Source organism: Microtus ochrogaster, linkage group LG2, assembly GCF_000317375.1.
Source record: "Microtus ochrogaster isolate Prairie Vole_2 linkage group LG2, MicOch1.0, whole genome shotgun sequence".
Taxonomy (NCBI): domain Eukaryota; kingdom Metazoa; phylum Chordata; class Mammalia; order Rodentia; family Cricetidae; genus Microtus; species Microtus ochrogaster.
The window spans coordinates 3,828,386-3,852,526 of record NC_022028.1 but is presented as its reverse complement, the minus strand read 5'-3'; the positions used below and the strand labels follow the sequence as shown (position 1 = coordinate 3,852,526).

At 51.6% G+C, this 24,141-nt stretch overlaps 2 protein-coding genes across 7 annotated transcripts in view; both read right to left on the bottom strand.

The window, feature by feature from the left end:
• Ptk7 (protein tyrosine kinase 7 (inactive)) overlaps positions 1-11,816 on the bottom strand; it is a 64,595-nt gene extending 52,779 nt beyond the window's left edge. The window contains exon 1 of the mRNA XM_005359746.3: positions 11,633-11,816. Coding sequence (XP_005359803.1) covers positions 11,633-11,687 — 55 coding nt within the window. The 5' untranslated portion in view covers positions 11,688-11,816. The remainder of the gene's footprint in view (positions 1-11,632) is intronic.
• Positions 11,817-12,986: 1,170 nt separating this feature from the next.
• Klc4 (kinesin light chain 4) overlaps positions 12,987-24,141 on the bottom strand; it is a 14,541-nt gene continuing 3,386 nt past the window's right edge. For all 6 annotated transcript variants that reach the window (XM_005359745.3, XM_013350960.2, XM_013350958.2 and 3 more), the window contains 14 exons: positions 23,721-23,951; positions 22,213-22,294; positions 21,466-21,685; positions 20,975-21,062; positions 18,401-18,502; positions 17,985-18,158; positions 17,571-17,670; positions 17,387-17,439; positions 17,153-17,223; positions 16,796-16,904; positions 14,629-14,769; positions 14,232-14,347; positions 14,031-14,094; positions 12,987-13,416 (listed from right to left, as the gene is read on the bottom strand). In XM_005359745.3, the coding sequence (XP_005359802.1) occupies positions 13,366-13,416; positions 14,031-14,094; positions 14,232-14,347; positions 14,629-14,769; positions 16,796-16,904; positions 17,153-17,223; positions 17,387-17,439; positions 17,571-17,670; positions 17,985-18,158; positions 18,401-18,502; positions 20,975-21,062; positions 21,466-21,685; positions 22,213-22,294; positions 23,721-23,951 (1,602 nt within the window). In that variant the 3' untranslated portion in view covers positions 12,987-13,365. The remainder of the gene's footprint in view (positions 13,417-14,030; positions 14,095-14,231; positions 14,348-14,628; positions 14,770-16,795; positions 16,905-17,152; positions 17,224-17,386; positions 17,440-17,570; positions 17,671-17,984; positions 18,159-18,400; positions 18,503-20,974; positions 21,063-21,465; positions 21,686-22,212; positions 22,295-23,720; positions 23,952-24,141) is intronic.

Here is a 24,141-nt window from a genome sequence, read left to right as displayed (position 1 = left end):
GCGCACACACAAGCACACACCTTTAGAGGAAGCCTCAGGTTTTCAGGCTCACTTGTTACTTACCTGTCAGATTAGAGGAAACAGCTTCTATTCAAAGTCACTAGAGGGTGGGGTCAAAAACAGCCTATAAATCCATCACCCTCCTCGGTGGCAGCCCTTCCCTGCCCTCACTAGGCCACTCACACACTAGGTCTGTACCATCTCTCTCAGTTCCACTGGGACCGGGCTGCTAGTTCCATCATACAACAGAGGAACACTAAGTTGGTCTTAGTAAAGAAACCATGGAGCGAAGACTAAACAAGCTGTAAAGGCGCGCTTGCTGTGTGAGCCATGAGTTCAGTCTCTGAAACCGTTGGCACGAGGAGAAAACTGGCTGCTTAGTTACTGTCTGACCTACACGCACGCTGGGGCAAGCAAAGCTCCCCGCTCGTCTCCCTCCCCACAAATATATATAAAAAGAAAAACTATTAAAAGAAACCATGGAGCCAGGGCTCAGTTCCTGAACAGATTTCGGCATTTTCCTTGGTGCTGCACGGTGGGCGGGCGCTCTCACAGACCCTTGCGGGTAAGTTGCCCATCAAAGGCCAACAACACTGGTTTGGCCCCTTAAATACCAGGTCCTCTCTCAGTTGCACCTTTGCAGATTCTACTTCCAGCAACAACAAAAGGGAAACAGGTTTTTGCTAGCGCCTCCCTCCTGGCAGAGCTGGCTGGAAGCTGGGGGGACTTCTCAGCCAACTTACTATATATAAAGCACATTTAACGATCCTTTCAAGTCCTGAGAGTGAGAGGAGGAAGGGTTCATTGGAAACCTGATACTTTGGCAGCTAAGCGAGAGGGATGGGGCCCTTAGCATCAGCCCCAGGGGATAAACACCCTCCCAAACCTCTTTGTCTGCCAGATACTTCCTGGAGGGGCAGGAGACTGCAAAACTTTTTATGGCAAGCCCACCTAAGGACACTCCTCCACCAGAGACCTGGCCGGGATCTTTAGCCAACCCACCTAACCATAAACCTTCTATCTCTCCCAGACCTGCTGGGGTCCCTCTCTCCACAAATACCTGTGACCGCCATAAACGCCCTGAAACAGCCCGGTTTACTGCCCGGCCTGCCTGCTGCTAAATGAGGGCATTTGTTTCAAATCTGCAAATACCGACAGCAGTGGAAACCTAAGTCCACCCCTAAAATGCAATGTTCTGCATTCCTCCGGGCCTGAAGCACCGTGCTTCAAAAGCTTCAAGAGGCCCTGGCTGTTTACTCACTGGTGGGGCTATTGGGTGAGGTACTTCCCTACTCCCCGAGGAGGCTCCTTTGATCCAGGCAGAGTGGGAATGGCAGAAAAGGGTGCCACCCTCGCCCGGGCTAGACCGGGCCCACGCTCTCCTGCCCCTTGGGTCACTCACAGCAGCACTGGAGCGCCTGGAAAAGGGAAATCTCGTGGGAAGGCCCAAGTAGAGACTCGCCTAAAATTGCTGCCTGGAGACAGAGCAGGCCCATCTTCAAAGGGCCCTGGAGACAAAGAAGGCTGGGGAGGCAGGCATGGGAGGACCTCTTCCTCTCCCACAGCAAAGAGGGGCAAACCTTCCACCACCAAAAACAAAAACCATGAAGCAAATAGGGTCACCGTCAAAATCAGGCTGAATGTTTACTAAATATAAGCCTCTTGTTTGGAAGAGGTAAGGAGAGAAGGTTCCTCGGGCCCTCTGCAGCTCCCCAAGTTCCCCAGGGCAGCTGGGACACTCACATCCGTCTCCCCACGCTGTTTTCTAAACTAAGTATTTTCTTTAAGTCGATGTGTTTAACGATTGGTTTAATCTCTTAAATTAACCAAAGTGGGAAAATGAAGGGTTCTTTCTGGCTGGAATAAGGCCCGCAGCACTTCCTTTCTTGTCTGCAAGACAAGGTGTTCTTTGTTTTTAATGGGCTTTGTTTTCAGGTGGCAGGGAACAGACATGGACTCTCAAATGTCACCCTAACCTATCATCTCTTCTAAGGACCCCTGGTCTGAAGGAGCCTTTCGTGGCCTGGGAAACAGCTCGGCTTTGTTTTACTAAGCGGTGAACTAGCCAGCAGTTCAAACCCCCAGAGTTGCTACTTTACAGCACAGAATGTATGCTTCCTGGTAGAACATAGGAATTTCAGACGCCAAGGGCAAACCTCAGCAGAATCCTCTAGAAGGCAAAGGCTCAGCTGAGGAGGGAACTTCCTGGCGCGTAGTCTGTATCTCCCAGAATGTCAGAGCCTTTGGTCCAACCTTGACTCTCACTAAGGTCAAAGGGCTCAACTCTAAAGTCACCAGGCCCCTGCTAGGTGTGCCTCAGAGCACTGTACCTAGGCATGGTGACTCCGAGCCCACCTATATGGTATCTAGCCCAGTGTAGCCCAAGGTGCACTCCTAGCAAGCAATCATGGTCTGGAGTGTGGCGGCATCCTACAGCCTCGGCCTTCCACAAGCAACAGGAGAGAAAAGGACGCATGAGCCAAGAGCAAACCACAGCGCTCAGGACGGCGTCCCAGACCTGTACATCACACAGTGTCTGACTGTAGCTCTTGAAACATTTATGATCTACACAGACCTCCGAATGGGTCGCTGAAAGTCTTACTCCCATTGTCTGATACACAAAGCAGGGAGGAGGGGGCAAAGAACCCGAAAGATATCTCCAGGAAGGGATTTCTTCATACACTCTTTGTCCAGCAAGAACAAAATTTACTCCACTCTCTGACTGCAGCAGAGTCCTCTTACAGTGCTTGCAAAATCCGATCCCCAGACCGCCTCCATTTCATAGCTTCTGGTAACAATGACTGTACCCAGGGACTGACATGGAAGCCAAAGCAGAGACTTAGTGCTGAGCAGACATTTATGTGCCTCAGTTTACCTGTCAAGTGCACACTCACCCCTCCAAAGCCACCCTTGTCTGACCTACATTGAGCCCTGGTAAGGACCCAGTGTCAGCAGTGGTGAAGAAGACAGTCTGTGAAAAGTAAGGGGCAGTTTGGAGCTGTTACAGACGAGGCCTTTCTTGACTTCAAGGCCTACTTCGGATGAAAAGGGGACTAGCCAGGTATAAATCTGGGCCCATGTTCAAAGAAAGTCTTGCAATTTTCTCCCCACCTAAAGAGCTCTTCCCCTGGGCATGGTAACATAAAAATCATCCCAGCACTTGGGAGGCAGAGGCAGGAGGATCTAGCATTTACGATCAACCCCAGCTACACAGCGGACTCAAGACAAGTGAGCATGGGCTACTTGAGACTGTCTCAAAATAGAGCCAGCAGTGAGCAGCTCAGAGAGTCAAGTCACCTGCTGACAAGGCTGACAACCCAGATTCCATCCCCGGGACCACCATAACAGAAGGAGAAAACTGAGTCCCACAAGCTGTCCATCACACCATGATGCAAGCCCGTGCTCATAAGCATACAACAAACAACTAAAAAGGCATTTAAAAAATTAACAACTCCCCCATCAAACATCCCCTCAAACACATGTCTCCCAGGCTCAGAAGGCATGGGTATCCCCAAGATCCTGAGCTGGAACCCTCAAAGCCCACATCTAAGACTGCGGCAAACACCTCAGGAATCCCTCTGCTGTCAGTGTATTGCCTGTCCCCAGGGAGAGAAGGGAAAGCCTGGGGCTGCGGAGTGGAATGTGAGATAAGCTCCAAGCTGCTTCTCTAGACTCAGCCCGTGTTCTGTGCCAACGCCATCACAGGAAGCTAGAAGCCTGCATCTGCCAGGCAGCAAAATCTTCCGGCAGGAGAGGAGCCAATAAGCCTGGGTCTCAGAAATTCCAGACAGAGACACACTGGGTGGGTACGGTCAGCCCCAGGACTCAGCCCAGGAGTCTCTATCAGAGGCTTGAGGTGGTAGTACCCATCTCACACCATGTATGTCAGGCCAACGGTCAGGTCATGAGGAGGGATCCTTTGACACATCTGAGAACAGGTCACTAAAAATCATCCATTGTCATCGGACGAAAGACACAGAGCTGCTGATTCCAAAGCCTTCGTTCCAACTGGACAGCCATGAGTAACTCTGGACTGCGCGCCACTCAAAACGCCCGGCAAGCGTGCTAACGGCAAAACAGAAACGAGCCCAAGTCCAGTGCTCTCCTCCAGGGTTACATTCGCCTGCAAGGAAGGAGCCCAATGACTTTCTTTCTTTCCTTTTTCTTTGCAGTGTTGGGAGTTGAACCCAAGGCCCTGTGTGTGACAGGCGAGTGTCCTTCCACGGAGCTACCGCCCCAGCCATAGATACCCATTTCGAATGCACACAGAGGCACTATTGAAGCTGGCTGCGGGGACACCTCAGCAGTCCCCAGAGCATACGTGCACCCTCCTCCCTGCTTCACCTCCACCCCTACTCCCAAGAAGGGGGACACAAAAGAGCCAGTATGTCCCCTGAAGGAGAGGCAATGCATAGGAGCCTCACTCCTACCGGAGGCCTCCATCCCTGACCACAAAGCACCTCCCACCTCCTTGGGCTGGCAGAGAGAAGTTCCCACTTGTTACACAGAGCCGCTGACTAGGGAAACCCACAGAGCCACTGATGACAGAAGTCCTTCCTTTGGGTATCGTTAGCATCTTTCTGGGCTGCAAGAAGCCAGAATAACAACTCCCAGGGTGAACCTCAGCTCAGCGTGCTGAGAGATGGTGGCCCTGAACCAGTAATGATGCCCTTAGGACAGGGTCAGAGAGGAGTCCCCATCAGGAAATAGTGGCTGTTCCCACATTTCTAAACTGCAATTGGAATGTTGAGACCTATTAGAAAAATCAGGTTTTGGGGCTGGGGTACAGCACAGTGGTGACCCCTTCTGAGCATTTGCCTGGCAATCACAAGGCCTGAGTTCCACCCCAGTGCCACAAAAAAATAAAATAAAATAAAGAAACTGTGCTGCAAAACAAGGACATCGACCCTAACAGTGGGGCAAGGTTTGCAGGCCTCAGGATAGGCCAGGAGCTGGACACCGACCCTAACAGTGGGGAAAGGTTTGCAGCTCCTCAGACATTAGCCCCCTGTATACCTCAAGGATTGCTGGGTGGGTTAACAGTGACCAGGGTGATGCCACTACACAGACAGGGAAACTGAGGCTCAGAAAGGTTAACCAGTTCATGGCCAGTGCAGTTAAGCAGCAGTAGTGAGGACTAGAGTGTGGAAAATAGGTTCCAGCGTCAGCAAGCAGTCCTTCCCTTCGCCACACAGAGAAGCTATGTAATCGTGGCAAAGAGCCACCCAAGTTTTCAGAGCCCATCTGACGCCTTAACAGCAGTCTAAGTCCGTGACTGCCGCTACGTCAGCTCTTTCCTCTCTCCTCTCCATTTGCTCCTGTTACTTCTTGGACTTACTATCCCGTACATTCTGGAATGTTCTGCTCAGTCCTTAACCAAATATCTTTCATTATACTTCACCTGATAAACATCCGCCACCTTTCTCTTTTGCTTTTGTTATTTTTTGGTTTCTCAAGATACGGTCTCACAACATAGCCCTGGCTGTCCTGGAACTCACTCTGTAGACCAGGCTGGCCTCAAACTCATGAGATCTGCCTCTGCTTCTGTCTTCTGAGTGCTGGGATTAAAGGTGTGAGCCACCACCTTACATCACCTTAGAGATGGCTGATGAAAAGTGTCTCCTCCCCGGCTCCTGGCTCCTGGCTGCCCCAAGCCACACCCAGCCTTAGAAGACATTCAGATACTGTAGCAATTTACTTTCTCCTCCCAAGCCCCTCAAGACCAACAGCACCCCCACTTTGGACTGACAAATCTCCCTCCCTATACAGACATGATGGTACATGCTTATAATCCCAACACTCAGGAAAACTGAGTTTGAAGCCAGCCTGAGCAAGTTTGAGGTTTGCCTGGCCTGTTAATAATACCCTGTCCCAGCTGGGCAGCGGTGGCGCACGCCTTTAATCCCAGCACTTGGGAGGCAGAGAGAGGCGGACCTCTGTGAGTTTGAGGCCAGCCTGGTCTACAGAGTGAGTTTCAGGACAGCCAGAACTGTTTGTTACACAGAGAAACCCTGTCTCAAAAAAGAACAGACCTGTCTCGTGTGGTGGTGCTTGTCATTAATCCCAGAACTTGGGAGGTGGAGGCAGGAGATTCTCTGAGTTCAAGGCCAGTCTGGTCTACAGAGAGAGTTCTAGGACAGTCAGAGCTACATAGAGAAACTCTCTTTAAAAAAAATCAAATAGATAAAGTAAAAGAATCTTTCCCTCTACTCGATGTAAGAATTTTCTAACAAGCTCTTTATAAATGAAATTACCCTTTGAAATCTGGATTGGCTATTCAAAAATTTGCAACCCCATTTTCAGAAGTTCCGTGTTCACTTGAGAAAGGTTACACACACCCTGATAATGCACTTCCAGGAGGATGGGCCAGGACCGTGCAGGACACCTAGCAGGTAAAGTCCAAGCCCCTGTGCTTCCCACTCCAGGCATGCTCAGTTCAGGCAAGCAAGGAGACAAGAGCATGGCAAGCCAACGGGAAGTGTGCAGCCCTAAGACAGCCTGCCCCAGTGCTGCTCAAAGCAGCATTCCTGAGCGGGAAGTGGAAAAAGTGACATGTGCAGAGGGCTTCCTCAACCGCTGATTAGCTGTGGCAACAGCAGCGCCAGCTCCACTGCCAGCTCCACCAAAGCCCAGGGGGCTCAGCAGGGGTGACTTACTCACTTGGCAGTGAACTTGGAGAAGCCCAGGATGGAGGGCTAACCCAGCAGGCCATAATGGTAGGGCTTCCCTGCTAAGCAGATGGGCGCCAGAGAAGAATGGAGGAGCAGGGTGGCCAGCATCTCCAGGGCAAGTGAGGGCCTGAACCCGCAACCGCAGCCCAGCCTGTAAGCCAGCCACATGGCTCCAGCCAGGGCTAGCGCCTGGGCACAGCAACAGAGAGGCGGCTACTGAGGTTACAGAAAGCAGAGGGAGTTGAAACCAAGGATACCCAACCCTGCTTACACCCTTTCTTCCTCAGGAAAACACCTAAGCCCTGGCCCTAAACTGCTCTTGGCTCCAGTGGTAACCAGTCAACCCAGATGAGACTCCCAGAAGCTCTGGGGGCTTAAATACAAACTCACACAACCCCCCACCCCCACCCCGAATTCCCAATATGAAAGCATGAGTCCCGACAACACAACAGCTGTTGAAGCCAGCGGCAAAGCTCCCCCTCTATGAACCAAATGGGTCCTGAAAAGTGCCCTTTAACAGCAACACCTCCAGGAAAAGCAGTAATTCTAAAAGGAATTAAAACTCATATTATTTAATGTTATAAACCTCCCAAAGTTGGCATATATCAGTTTCTTAAGAAAATCAAATTCAAACTAAACCCGAAGTTCAGTAATTTTAAAATTTACACATCAGGAGCAGGAGAGGTGGCCCAGTGGGTAAAAGCACTAGTAGCCAATCCACACAACCTGAGTTCCAATCCCTCGGGGCCACGTGGTGGAAGGAGACGACCAAATCCCCAAAATTGCCCTCTGACCTCCACAAATTCATCCACAAATACAATAAATAAACAAATAAGTAAATGAACAAACAGTAAAATAATATATGCATTTATCATGGCAATAATTATTCAGAGAAACAAAATTATTTAATGCGTGTTTTTAAAACTTCACAGACGGGCCGGGCGGTGGTGGCGCACGCCTTTAACCCCAGCACTAGGGAGGCAGAGGCAGGCGGATCTCTGTGAGTTCGAGACCAGCCTGGTCTACAAGAGCTAGTTCCAGGACAGGCTCCAAAGCCACAGAGAAACCCTGTCTCGGAAAAAAAAAAAAAACTTCACATACTTACAAAGTTGGCCCCTCTTCCACAGTTGCCACAGGAAAGCCCAGTTTTTGAACTTCTATTCTATAGGAAGAATGTCAACACACTCATGGAAACACACACAGCAGCTGACCATGCTCTTGCAGCCCCGCTCTCCTGGCACTTGAGGGGCTCAAGAAAGAAAACCATGGGTCGGAATCAGCCTAGCCTACAAAAAGAAACCCATTTATGATTCTGACGGGATGCCGATGTCACCTGGCTTGGGGCTTTCTTCAGAGCAGTAAAGTTGCAGGCTGTCTGGTCACACATTCGCTGCATGAGTTTCTCCATCCATACCGTCTTGGGGCAGGACAGCTCCGCATGCAGAGGCGGCTGTCAATGCCCAGAAACATCACATCAAAAATCAGAAAAGCCAACCAGCAACAGGGAAAAGAGTCTGGCCCCTTGACTGTGCTGTGATGGAGCAGATCAACCCCAGGGGGGCTGGACTGGACACACAGACCTTCATTCCCCTTTCCTTCCCTTTTCTAATGGGCCTGGGTAAGGACCCACCATAAATAAGATTCTGAGCTAAAAGGAGTTCTACAAGGGGAAATCCAGCTGGGACAAAAATACAGACGCTATCGTAAGGATGAGAGAGCCTATGGGAGCTCAGTCAGAAGACTGCTTGCCTAGTATGCTGCGAGCCCTTGATTTCAACCCCCGTACTAAATAAAACCGGGCATGATGGCACACCTGTAATTCAACAGGCAGGAGGGCATCCCTGGCTACACAGCAAGGCCCAGGCCAGGACAGGTTCCAGGAGACTCTGGGGATCTCGGGAGCTGCAGAGGTGGACCGAGGCAAGCCACACACAAGAGTGTAGGTCTTGAGTGGAGAACACAGGATGTGTTTTAGGAGATGGCAAACAGGCCAGCTGTTGGTTGTTTATTGTTGAAGATGACTGTAAACATGGAGATACAGGGGCGGTGGTGGCGCACGCGCACACCTTCAATCCCAGCACTCAGGAGGCAGAGGCTTGTTCCAGGGGCAGGGAATGGGAGGAAAAGAAGAGAAAATATAGTCGGTATGTAAAATAAATGAAAAAAAATTAATTAGAAAAGAAAAAAAGCAAGTTCCAGGACAGCCAGAGCTACAAAGAGAAACCCTGTCTTGAAACCAAAATAAAAAAAGTGAAGAGAAAAAGAAACTTGTCTAGATCACAGGAGCATCATAGTATGAGCTCTGCCATGAGTCACTGCTGCTCTGATCACTCACACACACACACACACACACACACACACACACACACGAGAGATGTGAAGGGTTAGCCTCGTCCTCCCATTGCTAAAGCCACCACTGATAGAAGCAAGTACTAGGTCTGAATTACAGGCTGCAGCATGTTGGGAATCCAGTCCTTAGAACAGCAGATCCCAGAAAGTGAGGATTCAGTTTCCAGAGATGCAAAAGCCTGGAGATCCAAGGACCAGGACAGGAAAGAGGAGCAGGTACAAATTACATCCGGCCAAAGGTGGGTTAGCAGGGAGAGGTACCTGCCACCAAGCATGACAGACTGGGTGTCGTTCTTGGAACCCACATAGTGAAGGGAAAGAACAGATTCCAGTCTTCTGACCTCCACAAGCATGCCGTGACATATGTAACCACGTGAGCACATATACACACAAATAAAGGTAAGAAATAATTTAACAACAACAGAGAAAAGAATCCCAGGTTTGGCCAGGTGTGGGCCTCCTATTCTCTAGTCTCACCATTCAGAAAGCTGAGGAGGGAGAATCATGAGTTCTAGTCCAGAGAGGGTTGCACAATGAGTCTAGGGCCAGTCTGAGAGCATATAAAAAGACTCTGTCTTCAAAAATGGCAGTTGCGGGAGTGGAGGGGGGATTCTAGTTCCAAACCTTAAGCCTTCTCTTCCTCAACAGGGTATTTATCACACCAGGGATCTCAAGGTTTGGAAAGAAACTCAGACATTTATAGCTTCATTACCCAAACTTCAAAATGGTTTAATCCACAAATCCGACCAGGCTAGGTCCCTAGCCCCAGCCTTATTAACATCGAGGTCTGCCTACAACTTCAGTTAATGACACTGTTAAACAAGAAGGAAAAATGTGCTGTGATCTAGTAAAGAAATCCTTGCCCCCTGAAGACATGCATCTGGGGTGGGTAGAGTCCCTGGACTTCCCCAGAACAGCAGGCGCCACAGCACAGGGACAGGTTCCACACCAAGGCAAGTTTGCTAGAACTGATTTAAGGCCCTCATTAAAATGTTTCTTTGCAGAGCACAAGATACTCCCAACTCCCTCCGGTCCAACTTCCGGCTCACACACCCCCTCCCCAGGACACCCATCGCTGAAGTTCAGAGTCCTCACAGAAGAAATTCAGCAACTGGTGTGGCCAGGGCCCCATCTCCATCAGACTTCATAAAGATGAACCACAGGAGCAAAGACAGGCACATCCAGCGGAGCCACACACCAAAACCCACCAGGCAGCCCAGGAGGCCTGTGAGCTGGGGCTGTTTGCCCATATGGCTGCACCCTCATCCTGGCTGTGTTTAAAAAAAAAAACTTCCACACTTCCTCCGGGAGCAGATGTGGGACTTCGCCATGAGCAGTTACCACACATATACCAGCTAGGAATTCCCAGGACGGGTTCTTTCTGGACTCTACTTACCTCTTTTTTTTTAATAACTGGAGTGGGAGAGACTTTCATTCTCTGGCCCCTAAACCCTCAACAGCTGGTCAGGGAGATGACAGCAGACAATTCCCTGCCCCTGCCCGCCAGACTGGCACTCCTTAAAGGAATGGTTAAGTGATCACCTAAGACAGAATGGGCAGAACGTCCCCCCTAAAGAGGGCTGTTTGGCGGAACACCACAGAAGGGGTTGTGAGGAGCCGTCATTTGGTCCTTGCTGACTGGGACCAGCAGAATGCATTGAGTAGCGTGGCGATTTCCGGTTAAATCACTTCCAACACCTTTAGTGGTGACTGACTTTCAGGTATGATCAGCCGGGAACTAATAATCTGCAGGATGTGGTGCCCCTTGTTTGCCCTGGAGACGTGGGCCACACCCTCATCAAAGTACATAAGCCCTCCACTAAAAGCCAGAGTTGAGCTTTTTTGCCTTTCTGCCCTTAGGAAGACAGATATTTCTTTCCTCCCAGAGCACCGACAGGATGGAAATCCAGGAAACAGCAGAGCAAAGCCCGTCCGCACCTTGGCAAGCAGGCCATGCCCGATTTTGGCAGAGGCCTTCAACACATTAGTCACTACTACAGCCTGGGACCCTCCGCTCCCGGGATACGACCCTGGCACCGAGTGGGCTCAAGGCTCGGGCCTAGTTGGAGGAGATGAGGCACCCTTCAGTCTAACCTGCCCTCACGGGCAGGGCCATCTGGGGTTCCAGCTTTGCCCCGGAACTTTCCGGGAGGGAGCCAGGCGCATCGGGCCGGTATAGGTAACAAAGCTCCGCGCCAGGCGCGCCCTAGGTCAGGTCGGTCGGGATTGGGACCCAGGCCGGTATCCCTCACCTGGGCTCCAAGGCCCGGGACCCTCCCAGGGTGTCGGCACCCTCTCACGGGATGGGAGGGCGCTGTTCCCCAAAAAGGAGCTCCCCAGCAGGGCTCGGGAGCTGGCGACTCCGGACAACGCTCGAGCAAACTCTCGGATCGGGCGAGCGGACCGGCCGGGAGAACTCGCAGCAAACGCGTCCCCGCGACCCAGGGCACCGCGCGCGCACGGGGGCGTCGCCAACCCCGGATCCCCAAACTCCCAGCGAGCCTCTCCACTGCCCCAATCGCCCAGCCCACCTCTCCAGGGCCCTTCCAGCTCCCGGGACTACCGTGCTTCTCAAAGCCTAGCTCGGTACCCCTGGTTCTCGGGAGACTCACCGGCCAGCAGCGGCAACAGCAGAGTACTGAGCAGAGGTCGCGGGCGGGCTCCCATAGTGGCGGGCGGCAGGGGAGCAGCGAGATTCAAGGCGCACGGACGAACGGGAGCGCGGACCGGAGTGTGGGGGCCGCTGCAGCAGCCGCAGCCCGAGCCCGAGGCGTCCCGAGCTGGAGCCGCGCGCGCCCGCCCCGTACCTCCGAGCCCTCGCGCGCCACCGCGGCCGCCAAGCCACGCCCCCGACGCCCCCTCCCCTCCGCCCGCACGGCGCCCCGCCCCCTGACGCCCCCCTCCTCGCAGTCGAGGGGAGGAGCTGACCATTGAGGGAAGGATCAGGAGAGGGACGGGGGACAGTGGCGGTCCCAGGGGAGTGCCAGAGACGCGGATGTTGTGCCCACCGCCTGGTTTGTCCACCGGGACGCAGGAGAACCAAAGTGACTCTCTTTCTGTGACCATCCTTAGGAAAGATGGTCACTATGGACCTACGTGGAGGTCTAGACCAATAGTATATGCCCCGTATTCTCCAAGTTGGTGGAGACAAGCTACCCAAAGAGCTGGGAGGCAGACCAGCATGGTGTCACAGGCGGCCACAAAGAAGACAACGAGGGCATAACTGTGGTGCCCTGCGGGACAGATGTAGCTAGAGAGAGGGGGAGGGCGTGACTGGAGTTAGCTTTGGTGCTGGCCGAATCTGAACCCAAGGTAGAAACACTGGACTCTGGGCGCCAGTGAAAGCTATTAGGCAGACATTCATCCCAAGTCCATCTCCAGGCAGTCTGGGCTGTGTCAGGGCATGGCCAAATCTCCAGCTGTGGGGAGGCCCCACACAGTCCTTGTTCCGGGCACCCTCCACCCCCAGCGCCACCACCCCCACATTCTTTCTTTGTTGTGAAAGCAGCAAGGGGTGTGGGAGGCGGGTCAGGAGAAGTCAAGCTTTAGAAGATGGGCCCCAGCTGCTGACAGGCCTCCAGGATATGCAAGAGGGGATGGGTAGTGCCTTGTCCCCCTTCTGGCTCTGGAGGGCCCCCCAGGCCTGCTTAGACATCCCTTCCCCCAAGCAGCTGGGAGGAGGGAAGGGAGCCACAGAGGGCCTCACAGACAGGAGAAGTGGCGCCAGGACTCCAGGGTCCTGCCACATGGCCACCACATGTCCCTGACAACCCAGTCCACAGCACCTTCTCCTTGTAGGCCTCCTTCCCCATCCCCCAGATGCCTTCCTCCAGGCCCCACTAAAGAGGGTACAAACACAGGGAGGAAAACAGGAAAAAGCCAAGAATTCACAATCCTGCTGTCCCATGTACCATTGCCCTCACCCTGTCAAGGGTCCCAACACACCCATGCTTCAATTCAAGCAGCAAAAGGTTACCTGATTCTTTTATTAAAGAAACATCGTGAAATACATGGACCTGAAGTGAGGCAGCAGAGGGCAGGGGATGAAAGAAGCCAGCCCCAAACCCTCTGACAGAAAAACCAGCAGCAGGCATACCCTGGAGGTGCATACCTGCCTTTCACCCACCTTGGAGCCTCAGTGAGCTACTCTAGAGGACTCCAAAGGAAAGAACATATCCTGAGTCCCTTCCAAAGGGGCATTCCTGAGGAAGGAGCCTAGACTCTGGAGGCAGCAATCTTCCGTTTAAACTGCTCCTTCTTCACCTTCCCATTTGGGTTGGGGAAGGGACAGCAGCAGTGGGGGATTGCTGTGAGGGCTGAGGGGAGCATGGGGGTTGTTTGAACGTCAGCTGCTTGAAGAAAGGTCCATCGTGCTGGCACTGAGGCCCCGGGAACCCTGAAACAGATAAGACCAGCCACCCCATGAGCACTGGGAGCTCCTGGAGCCTGTCTGGCCCACAGCTGTCCTAGGCCTCTCTGGACCTGGGCTGGACCGCCTCACCTCCACCCAGGAGCACTGGCTTGTACTGTGAATGAGCCGATACAAGAGGCTGCTGTGTTGAAAATAGCATTGCTGTTTCCTCAAAGAGATTTAATACCTTTTCTGTTGCTCTGTTTTAATTCCTTACCAGTTTGGAGGTCCTCTCCTGTCTAGCACCAACTAACTCTCTCTCTCTCTCTCTCTCTCTCTCTCTCTCTCTCTCTCTCTCTCATTCGCTCTCTCTTTTTAGAGACAGGGCTTCTCTATACAGTAGACCTGGCGCTCCCTCTGACACCAGGCTGGCCTTGAACTCAGAGAGATCTGCCTGCCTCTGCTTCCTGAGTGCTGGGATTAGAGGCATGTGCCACCAGTGCCCAGCATCTGAGACTGCCCCCCTATGCCCAGCACCTCCATTACCACCCCATCAGCTGGGCTCCTGAAGGGCTCCAGTCTCCCAGGCCAACTTCCTGATAGATAACCCTTTCCCCTTCCTGCTGCCCTGGAGCTGCTTTCTGGAGCCCTTTGCTCACCTGGAGTGGGGCTGCACTGGGTTGATTCAGGTAGTTCAGCGAGGCTGCCCGCTTCATGTTGCTGCTACAGGAGAGAACGAGAGAACTGAGGCCAGTCCACTGTCCCTCCGTGTAGGACACGTCTAGGACATTGCTCCAGCACCAAGGGGAGCTGCAGCCACCGGCTTGCGGCTGCTTTGCCATCTTAAGCTTGTCACGTACCTGGATGGCCGAGGCTCAGTCCCTTGGAGCTTCCTCACCAGGAGTTCGCTGCTTCTACGAAGCACATCCCGGATCTTTCCCAGAGAGCCGCTCCTCTGCAGGGCGCCACTGCCATCCTAGCAGAGATTGGCAGTAGGAGCAAATGGGGTTCCATGTAGCCTGGCTTCCAAGTCTACTCCTGCTGTCTAGTCTGCACCTGCCCCCGTCCCTGAGGCCCAGTGACTGAAAACAAGAGCCCCTTCAAAAGCAGATTCCCAGGGACAGACCTAAAAGGATGAGCTAATTGGTGGGGATAATACGATTAATACCCTGTATGAACTTGGAGAAAGAAGCCTCGGAGCTTCTCAGTGCCCAGCAAGAAGGGAAAAGGCTGGGCAGTGGCAATGAGCAGACTTACCCCTGACCACTCGACAGCCACTGATGCATCTTCACCTCCCTCGAATTTCACACTGTCCCCAGGGCCCTCCTGGGAGGTCCTTCTACTATCGCCTTCCCCAAGCAGCTCTGCCACCTTGGTCTGACTGATAGGGTCAGTACCCTGGAAGAGGAGGAGATGCTAGAAAGATGGCTCAGCCATAAAAGCACCAGCTGCTCTTCCAGGACACAGGTTACATTCCCAGTACCCACATGGCAGCTTACAATGCCAGTAACTCTAGAACCAGGGATCCAGTGCCCTCTTCTGACCTCTGTGAGCACTGCATGCATTTGGCATGCAGACACACATGCAGGCAAAATGCACACACACAACATACTAAAATCTTTAAAGGAAAAAAAATAGAAGGAAAGAACTTCATATTCCTTAAATCTCAGGATGGGCTTTTGATCTTTTTTCTATCAGGTACTGCAAGGACAGCATTTCCCTCCTTATAATGGCTCTGACACAAACACAGGCAGGACATGCTTTGTGTGGCGCTAGTGCATCCTAACACAGGCTTCGTGTAGCTGTGTCCCAGAGTGAATGGATGACTTACTAAATCAGTTGAGATCTGCAACCGAGAAATCCTCAACCTCACCGGCCTGTGGAAGGGAAAGCTGCCCTTCCACAGTTTCACCTAGTGAGGTGAGTCCAGTTTGCATTGTTCTGTTTTCTGTTGTGTGTATTTGAATGTGTTGTTGTAGGGAGCAGCGACTGTCCTCCCGATTGCTCTTCACACTGTCTTCTTTGAGACGAGCTCTCACTATACTTAGAGTTCGCCAATTTGGCTGAACTGGCTAGCCAGCAAACCCCAAGGATCCTCTTGTCTCTGCCTCCCAACTTAGGTCTTCCTGGTTGTCTTCCCACACTACTCACCCCACTCGATTTCATCATTATTGTGCATGATGGGAAAGAGACATACACATTGCCACAGCTTGAGTGTTTGGAGTAACGCCCCTCCTTCCACTTTTACAGAGGGGTTGAACTCAGCTTCTCAGGACTGCATAGAAGCTCCTTTTCCCACCAAGCCAGCTTACCAGCTCTGTTCTGTTTTTGAAACAAGGCTGAAACTCTGTAACTGAAGTTAGCCTAGAACTCATCATGTAGCCCAGGCTAGCCTCAAACTCACAGTAATAATTCTGCCTTGGCCTCCTGAATACCAGAAATTCAGGCATGAGCTACCATACCAACTGTGAAAGGAATCCGAATCTGTGCCATGACAAGAACGACAAGTTTGGAGTGAAAACATTCTTAAAAACCACCACAGCTGGGGCTGGAGAGATGGCTCACAGGTTAGAGCACTGGCTGCTCTTCCAGAGGTCCTGAGTTCAATTCCCAGCAACCACATAGTGGCTCACAACCATCTGTAATGAGATCTGGTGCCCTCTTCTGGCTCCAGGCACACATGCAGGCAGAACACTATATGTAATGATGATGATGATGATGATGATGATGATGATGATAAAATTCTTTTAAAACCACTACAGTCACAATACTGCCTCACCCTCTTCAGCAGACGCACGAGAAACCCCAGCAGTCCCTAGTGCCCTGGCCCTTCCTTCTCGGTGTTCCCACTCTGGACCGTCATTTCTGTTTGAGACAGCACTCGCATTTGAGACAGCTCTCTCTCTCTCTCTCTCTCTCTCTCTCTCGCTTGCTCTCAGATTTATTTACTGGCTGGGTGTGGTGGTACAAGCCTTTAATCCCAGTACTCTGGAGGCAGAGGCAGGAGGATCTGAGTTCGAGGCCAGCCTGGTCTACAGAGTGAGTTCCAGGATAGCCAGGGCTACACAGAGAAATCCAGTCTATCTCAGGGTGGGGAAAAAAAAGATTTATTCATCTTATGTGTATATGTGTCTGAGTAATATATGTGAGTCACATGCATGCTGATACCCACGGAGGTCAGAAGATGGCATTGAATCCTGTGGAATTTGAGTAACAAGCAGTTGTGAGCTGCTTGATGTGGGTGCTAGGAACTGAACCTGGGTCCTGTGCAATAGCACCAAGTGCTGGCAATTGCTGAGTTATCCATTCCTGATACAGGATCTTACTAAGTAACCATGGCTAGTCTGGAACTCCCTCCTGTTTCAGCCTCCCAAGTGCCAAGATCACAGAGAGGCACCACTGCCCTGTGCTGTGGGCTTCTGACCTGTTTCCGGGAACGCCGGGCACATTCCTCCAAGGTCTCAGCCGCCTCCAGCTTTCCTTGGCGCCTGTACAGAGCCCCTAGGTTTCTTAGAGTAGTGTTCACTGTGGGGCTGCAGGGAGATTGGAGAAGGCAGGGAGAATGGTTCAGAGGTGGAGTGAGAATGTGACCCAACAGCGGAACACTTGGCAAGCATATGCAGGCTCTGCAGAAACCCTAAGCACCACAAAAACAAGAGAACAGAAGAGGCCAGGGAAGGGGACAGGGGAAAAGCTGAGAGACAGTCGAAGGGAAGCAGGTTCTGGCATCAGGAGCCTGGACAGAGAAGCAGCAGAGACTACAGTCTCTCCAGCAGCTCACCTGCTTACTTTGCAGGCCTTGTACCACCCTCCATACTCCGCATAGGGTGTGCCAATCTCCCGGTGCCGTCTCTGGGGATAAAGTACAGAGATGCTGGGAAAAGGTGAGCACAGGGCTAAGATGCAGACTGGGTTGGGAAAGGCACTGTACACTGAGGGCCGGGGCAAGAAGGGAGATGCTAAACTAATAAGGACCGAGCCAGAGGTGATAGTGCGGGCTGGATCCCATACTCACTTTGCTCATTTCCTCTCGCTCCTCAGCATGCATCCAGATAGGCTTGTGGTCATCTGCGGATGATATACTGAGTGAGGAGGTAAGATAACAGATCTGAGGACTATGTGGGGAGTCAGAACCCACAGGCATTGGAGCTGTCCCTATCAATCTATGTGTGGTCCCCTTCCCAGACCTTACCACTCACCATCCACAGATCCAAACTCCTGCACATGGGCACGGGTCAGGATCTCTTTGTACAGAGTCTCAGCCTCTGAGTACTTGCCCTGCTTTAGGTAACAGGACGCCTAGAGACAGAACAGACACATAGGAGCAAGAGGCGGAAGGAAGCAGGTCTCAGCCAGACTCAGGGAGTTCTACCTCTTGGTGTCGGTCCCTGAGACCCTCCTCATTCAATCTGTTATAGCTGAGGGTTAAAGTTATTCCCACCCAACTCCCAGTATGACCGGGAACCTCTCTCTGATCCTGAAAGGCAGCCCTGGAGATAGGCGTGAAGTTGGCAAAGGCATTGCCTCATTCTGATGTTTTCTGAGTCCAGAACCCACTTGGGAGTCCTTTTCCTCCCCCTCTGTCCCCACCCACCTGTCCCTTCCTTCCTTACCAGGTTGTTCTTGGTCCGAGCTACATTAGGGTTGTCGGGCCCTAGCTGGCTCTCATAGATAGCTAGCGCCCTCTGGTAATAGCGTTCCACTGCCTCGTACTTGCCCTGGTTTTGACACAGGAGGGCCAAGTTGTTTAGCTGCTTTGCCACATCTGGGTGGTCAGTGCCCAAGACCTGAAATCGAGCAAAAGAACAGACAAGCGACTATGATTATGTGTGTGTGCACATGAGGGGCAGAAGGAAAAAAAGAACAGACAAGCGACTATGATTATGTGTGTGTGCACATGAGGGGCAGAAGGAAAAAAAGAACAGACAAGCGACTATGATTATGTGTGTGTGCACATGAGGGGCAGAAGGAAAAAAAGGAGGAAGGAAAGTCAGTAGAGGACAGGGGAGGGGGAGGATGAGTGTGGCACCTTTTCTCGGATCTCCAGTGCCCGCTGGCACAATGGCTCTGCCTCCTTGTATTTACCCCTTTTGCCATACAGCACAGCCAGATTGTTGAGTGTGGCAGCCACCTGCAAAGGAAAGCAAGCCCCATCACATACCAGTGTTGCAAATGAATCTCCAGTTTTCTCCATGCACAGCAGAGTCCAAGGCAACAAGAGACACAGACTCCATATTGGTGAGATTGCTCAGCAAGGAAAATGCTTGCTGTCAAGCCTGCAGACCTAAATTCACAGAGAAAGGAGGGAACCAACTCTAAGAACTTGGTTGTCCTCTGACCTCTGGACTGTGTTCATGCTCTCTAAAAAGGACACAGTCAACTACCAGAGCCAAGGGCTAGAAAGGGGGAACTACAGAATGGCTAGAACTCTATGAGGGTGAGGGTATCGCCCTCTAGAGGAATTTCTAAAAATTTATAAAGGTGGTTTCTGGCTGCATTTCAGTGCTATCTACAAAGGGAGGCAGGAAAGCTGTGGATAGTGTGTGTGTGAGTATGTGCGCGCGTGTGTGTGAGTGTGCATGTGTGTGAGTGTGCATGTGTGTGTGAGTGTGTGCGCACATGTGTGTGTGCGCGTGCGTGTGAGTGTGTGTGTATGAGTGTGCGTGTGCGCGCAGAAACACTGCTATCACTGGGAAGGGGGTCAAGATCCCAGTGCAGCTGAGATGCAGCAGCCCTGCCTAGCTAATGTGACCTCACAGGGACTGCTCTCACGAGGTCACCTCATCTCCAGAGACGTTACTGCTCACTTTCTCAACCATGACAACCCGCCAAATGCTGGCATTCTGTCCCTACTTAAGGCTAGTACTAGAATTTTCTCCTTTTAAAAAAAGCTCTTAATGAGGGGCTGGAGAGCACTGGCTGCTCTTCCAGAGGTCCTGAGTTCAATTCCCAACAAGTACATGGTGGCTCACAGCCATCTGGTGCCCTCTTCTGGCCTGCAGGCATACATGCAGACAGATGCAGACAGAATAAATCTAAAAAAAAAAAAAAAAAAAAAAAAAAAAAAAAAAAAAAAAAAAAAAAAAAAACTCTTAATGAAGTGGAGACCAGAGGCAGAGGTGGCAGATGGCAATTGCTGTGAGCCACCTGACCTGGGTGCTGGGAACTAAACTCCAGTCCTCTGCAAGAGCAGTACACTCTCTTAAGTGCTGAGCCACCTCTCCAGCCCCCAACTCTTTCTTTACAAAAAAAGAAAAAAATTCTAGTTTTTTTTTGTTTTGTTTTTGTTTTTTTAGACAGGGTTTCTTTATGTTGCTCTGGAACTCACTCTGTAGACCAGGCTGGCCTCAAACTCACAGAGATCTGCCTGCCTATGCCTCCCAAGTGCTGGGATTAAAGGCATGTACCACCGTGCCTAGATGGCTTTCAATTTTTGTCTTAGCACTTCTATGATAAATCCAACGTTAGGTTATTTTGTTTTATCTTCTAGTATAGTCGTATTCAGCTATTTATTTTACATCATATTATATGTATTATGCAATTAAAAATTACGCTCTGTCTCTTTTGCTGTTGTTTATTTTTTCCAGACAGGGTTTCTCTGTGTAGCTCTGGAGCCTGTCCTGGAACTCGCTCTGTAGACCAGGCTGGCCTGGAACTCACAGAGATCTTTGCTCCCAAGTGCTGGGAATAAAGCATGCACCACCACCGCCAAGCCGTTCTCTCTTTTATATTCACTGGAGTTATGTTTTAGTCCTGTTACCTTTTGGGGGAAATCTTATGTATGGGTAGGATATATTAGCTATAAGTTAAATTTCAAGAAAAAAACATTGTCATAAAAAGAGCATTGCCAGGCGGTGGTGGTGCATGCTTTAATCCCAGCACTTGGGAGGCAAAGGCAGGTGGATCTCTGTGAGTTCGAGGCCAGGCTAGTCTACAAGAGCTAGTTCTAGGACAGGCTCTAAAAACTACAGAGAAACCCTGTCTTGAAAAAAAAAAGAGCATCAAAGGTCTAGGGATACTGACTCACTGAGTCAAAGTTCAGTGGTAGACTGCTTCTCTAACATCCTAAGAAAACACGAGGAAAAGGGGACAAGAGAGGGAATAGGGAGGATGAATGTGGTCAGAGTAATTTATATATGTGCATGAACTGATTACCAGGGGCTGGAGAAATGGCTCTGGGGCTAAGTGCAACCTGCTCTTGCAAAGGACCTATATTATATTCCCAGCACCCAGATGGAGGATCTGATGCCCTCTTTGGCCTCATAGGCACTATATACACACGGTGCACAAACATACATGCAGGCAAGCTACCCATACATATAAAATTAAAATAGAAGAAAAAGGGTTGATTTTTTTTCTAAGAAAATGTCATAATTAAACCTGTTATTTGTACAATTACTATACACTACTATAAAATGTAAGCAATGCAAAAGGAGTGACTGGGTCTCAGAAAACTGAGAAACACTGAGATGGCTGGACAGAGCCTGGGAGCCATCGAGCCTCCTTATAGTAGCTGGGGTTAGCAGACCCAAGGCAGCACACAGAGGACTAAGAGACCCAGACAACGGAGATGAACGAGAATGAGTGGACCAGGAATACTGACGGCTGGGTGGTCCCGGCCCAGGGTGCTCTCCCGGATGCTGAGGGCATCGTTCAGCAGGTGGGCAGCCTCCTTGTACTTATTCTGGTCCCTGGAAAGTAGCACAAATGATGCATGTTAGCATGCACTGTCCCCGTGCTCTCTCCTTCCCTCCCGCAGTCCTTTGAGAGGAGATTAGGGACTCCCCTGAAATCAGGGAACATGTTGGGGCAGGAATAAGCTTGATAACACACACCAGGCTGCAGAATACTGCCTTCCCAAGAGAAAGCCAACAACCTGAATGAGACACACACACATACACACACCCTTCAGGGAGGCCAGAGAAACAAAGAGCCTGAGAGATTAGTATTCTCTGAGGTCAAGGGTTTGGGATGGAGAAAGTGAGGGCTCTAGAATGGGGGACACAGCCTTGCAAGGTGTCTCTGGCAGGCCAGCAGAGAGGAGGGGAGACAGCAAGTGAGCTGTTGTAGACAGTGGAGGAGAGCAGTGCTCACCGGTACACCAGAGCCAGGATGTTGAGCATAGTAGCCACATCAGGGTGACCTCGGCCGGAGGTGCGCTCCAGGTCCTCTAGTGCCTGCTTGCAGAGGGGCACAGCCACCTCATAGCGTCCTTGAGCTGCATACTGGATGACCAGGTTGTGCAGGGTCCGCAGCCTTGCTGGGATCTCATATCCGGCCTGTTGGGCTGCTGTAGCACCCTGGCCACGGGACACTAACTCACCGCAGAAAAGACAGGGCATTTCCTCAGAGGACTCCTCCTTTCCCTTTACCACATGCCTTCCCCTCTGTCCACCCTTTGTCCCAAAGGAGACCTGCCACCACTGCTGTCCTTTTGCCCACACCCTTACTTGCACCTGTGCCCGTCACAATCCTATTTATTCTCTCAGTAAGTCACTAGGCTAACATTTACTCAATAAGCATATGCTAGAAATGCCCGGCAAAGCATATAGGAGAGGCTGGGGGAATCCATGGGGCTCCAGCCTAGGGTTATCTTCCACAGACTGTGAACTTACTGATGGAACCAGCATCTTTTTTGTCTTGGAATTGCTATTGCCTGACACGTTAAATGTTGATGGGCACAAGGGAGGAGGGGAACTCATGTCCTAGCCTGGGACCCACCCAGTCCCCAGAGGAAATGGAGAACGTGTCTGTGGATGTGGAGACTCTAGTCAGAGTGGACCACAGCTTAAGGCAGCTTCCGGCCGCCCCTCGTCAGCCTGCAGCCCCACAGGCACTCACAGTCATTGTTGGAGTCTTCCTCCTCCTCGTTGGGGAAGAGGTCATCCAGGGAATCCTTGGTGGCATCTCCTTCCTTCTCCTCCTGGAAGAGAAAGGACAGCATGCCAGCCACAGTGGCTTCTTCCTTTTTGTTGTTGCTGCTGTTTTGTTTTTCGAGACAGGGTTTCTCTGTAGCTTTGTACCCTGTCCTGAAACTAGCTCTTATATACCAGGCTGGCCTTGAACTCACAGAGATCCACCTGCCTCTGCCTCCTGAGTGCTGAGACTAAAGGCATGCACCACTATCACCTGGCTTGGGGGTTCTTCTAAGCCACAAATCAACAACACAACAGGGGAGCCAAAAAGACTCTGTTCCAACCTCTGCCCTGGGAAAGAAACATGGCTGACCAAGTCACGCAAGGCCTCTGCCCCTGGGAAGGACCAGTAACTGACCTAGCCACACACAGGTGTCTTAGATGTAAAAGCCAGAGACATCTTAGACAAAATCTCATGACTCTGCTTTTCATCCAGAAAGTTCTCTCCCTAGCACCCTTATTCTCAGCCTCCCTCCCTCCGACACGCACCTCTGGTGATTATAGCCCTGTGCCAATCCCTCTGCGTTTACACTGATTATATGTCTCTCCTGAGGGGGAGTATGTCTGTCTGCTCTTACTGACACGTACCCAGAGTCTAGCTCAGCCTGGGGCTCCCTGTTTCCCTTTGCACAGTGTGGGCTTAGGGCCCAGCCCTTGCTATCTAACACATTTCCAAAATGAAACATCACTTTTCTCCATCAGGGATGACAACCTTACACAGAACCTTCAAGCCCTCCTATCAGACTGTCGTGTGTCCCAGGCAAATTATCTCCTCACTGTCCCTGGACAGAACAGCACTCTGGCCCTGGAGCCTTAAATGTGACCCCCTCCATCCCAGAAGGTTCCTCTTCTCCACACGATCCGTCAAAATCCAGCACAACTCACTTCCGTGAACCCGCCCTGCTATCTGAACCCTTCTGACTGTTCCAACCCTCAGGGACCTATCTCTGTGGAAGTCCCTCTGTGCTGACTAGGCCACATGCAGGCTGTGCACTCCTGCTTTGTCCAGTCACACCCGCATCCTCGTGAATAAGCCCAGCTCTGCACAGACGCTAGAAGCCTGAGAAGGCAGGTGCTTTTCTCTCCTCCTCTGTACCCATAAGCACCTGCTCAGGGGAAGTCCCCTGCTAAAGTGGGCTATGCCTTCCCCGGCCATAGATTCCCGGATTGAGTTGTCCGGCTACTTATCTCACCCCACATCCTGCTTACTGGGGGAACAAGAACTTCCACCCCACTCTCTAGGGGAGTACATATTGAATTAAAGTTGACTGAACAAGTCGAGATTGCTTCCCGCTGCTGTCATCTGGAGCTGCTATCAAAGCTGAAAATAAAATTCCTTCGAGTGGGAACATGCTAGCCATTGGTGATCCCCGCGGGATGGCGGGGCTGCCGCCCTGCCTGTGGTGCCAGCCAACCCTGGCTGTGTGTGCTCACCATGCTGTGCCCATCCTCGTCGTACTGGCGCAGCTGCCTCAGGAACTCCAGGTGCTTCTTTTCCTCCTCTAGCTGAGCCACAGCCTGCTCACTGTACTGCAGCCGCTGCTGAGTGCCTGCCAGCTCGTCCCGGAGCCACTGGTTCTCCTGGCACAGCCGCCGGACTTGAGCCCGCAGCTTCTGCTTCTCCGACTCCACCGTGCTCAGGTGGCTGGCCAGAGCCAGCATCACCTAGGTGGGAATGTCACATGAGCTACAGTCTCTTGGAGAAGAGCACCCAGGGGACAGTGGCCTTCTGAGCAATGGCCTGTCCAGGAGAGGCATCAAGGAAGCAACAAGCAGGAATGAGTAGCCATGGCTCTACCATCAAAAGATACTCAGGGAGCCGGGCGATGGTGGCGCACGCCTTTAATCCCAGCAC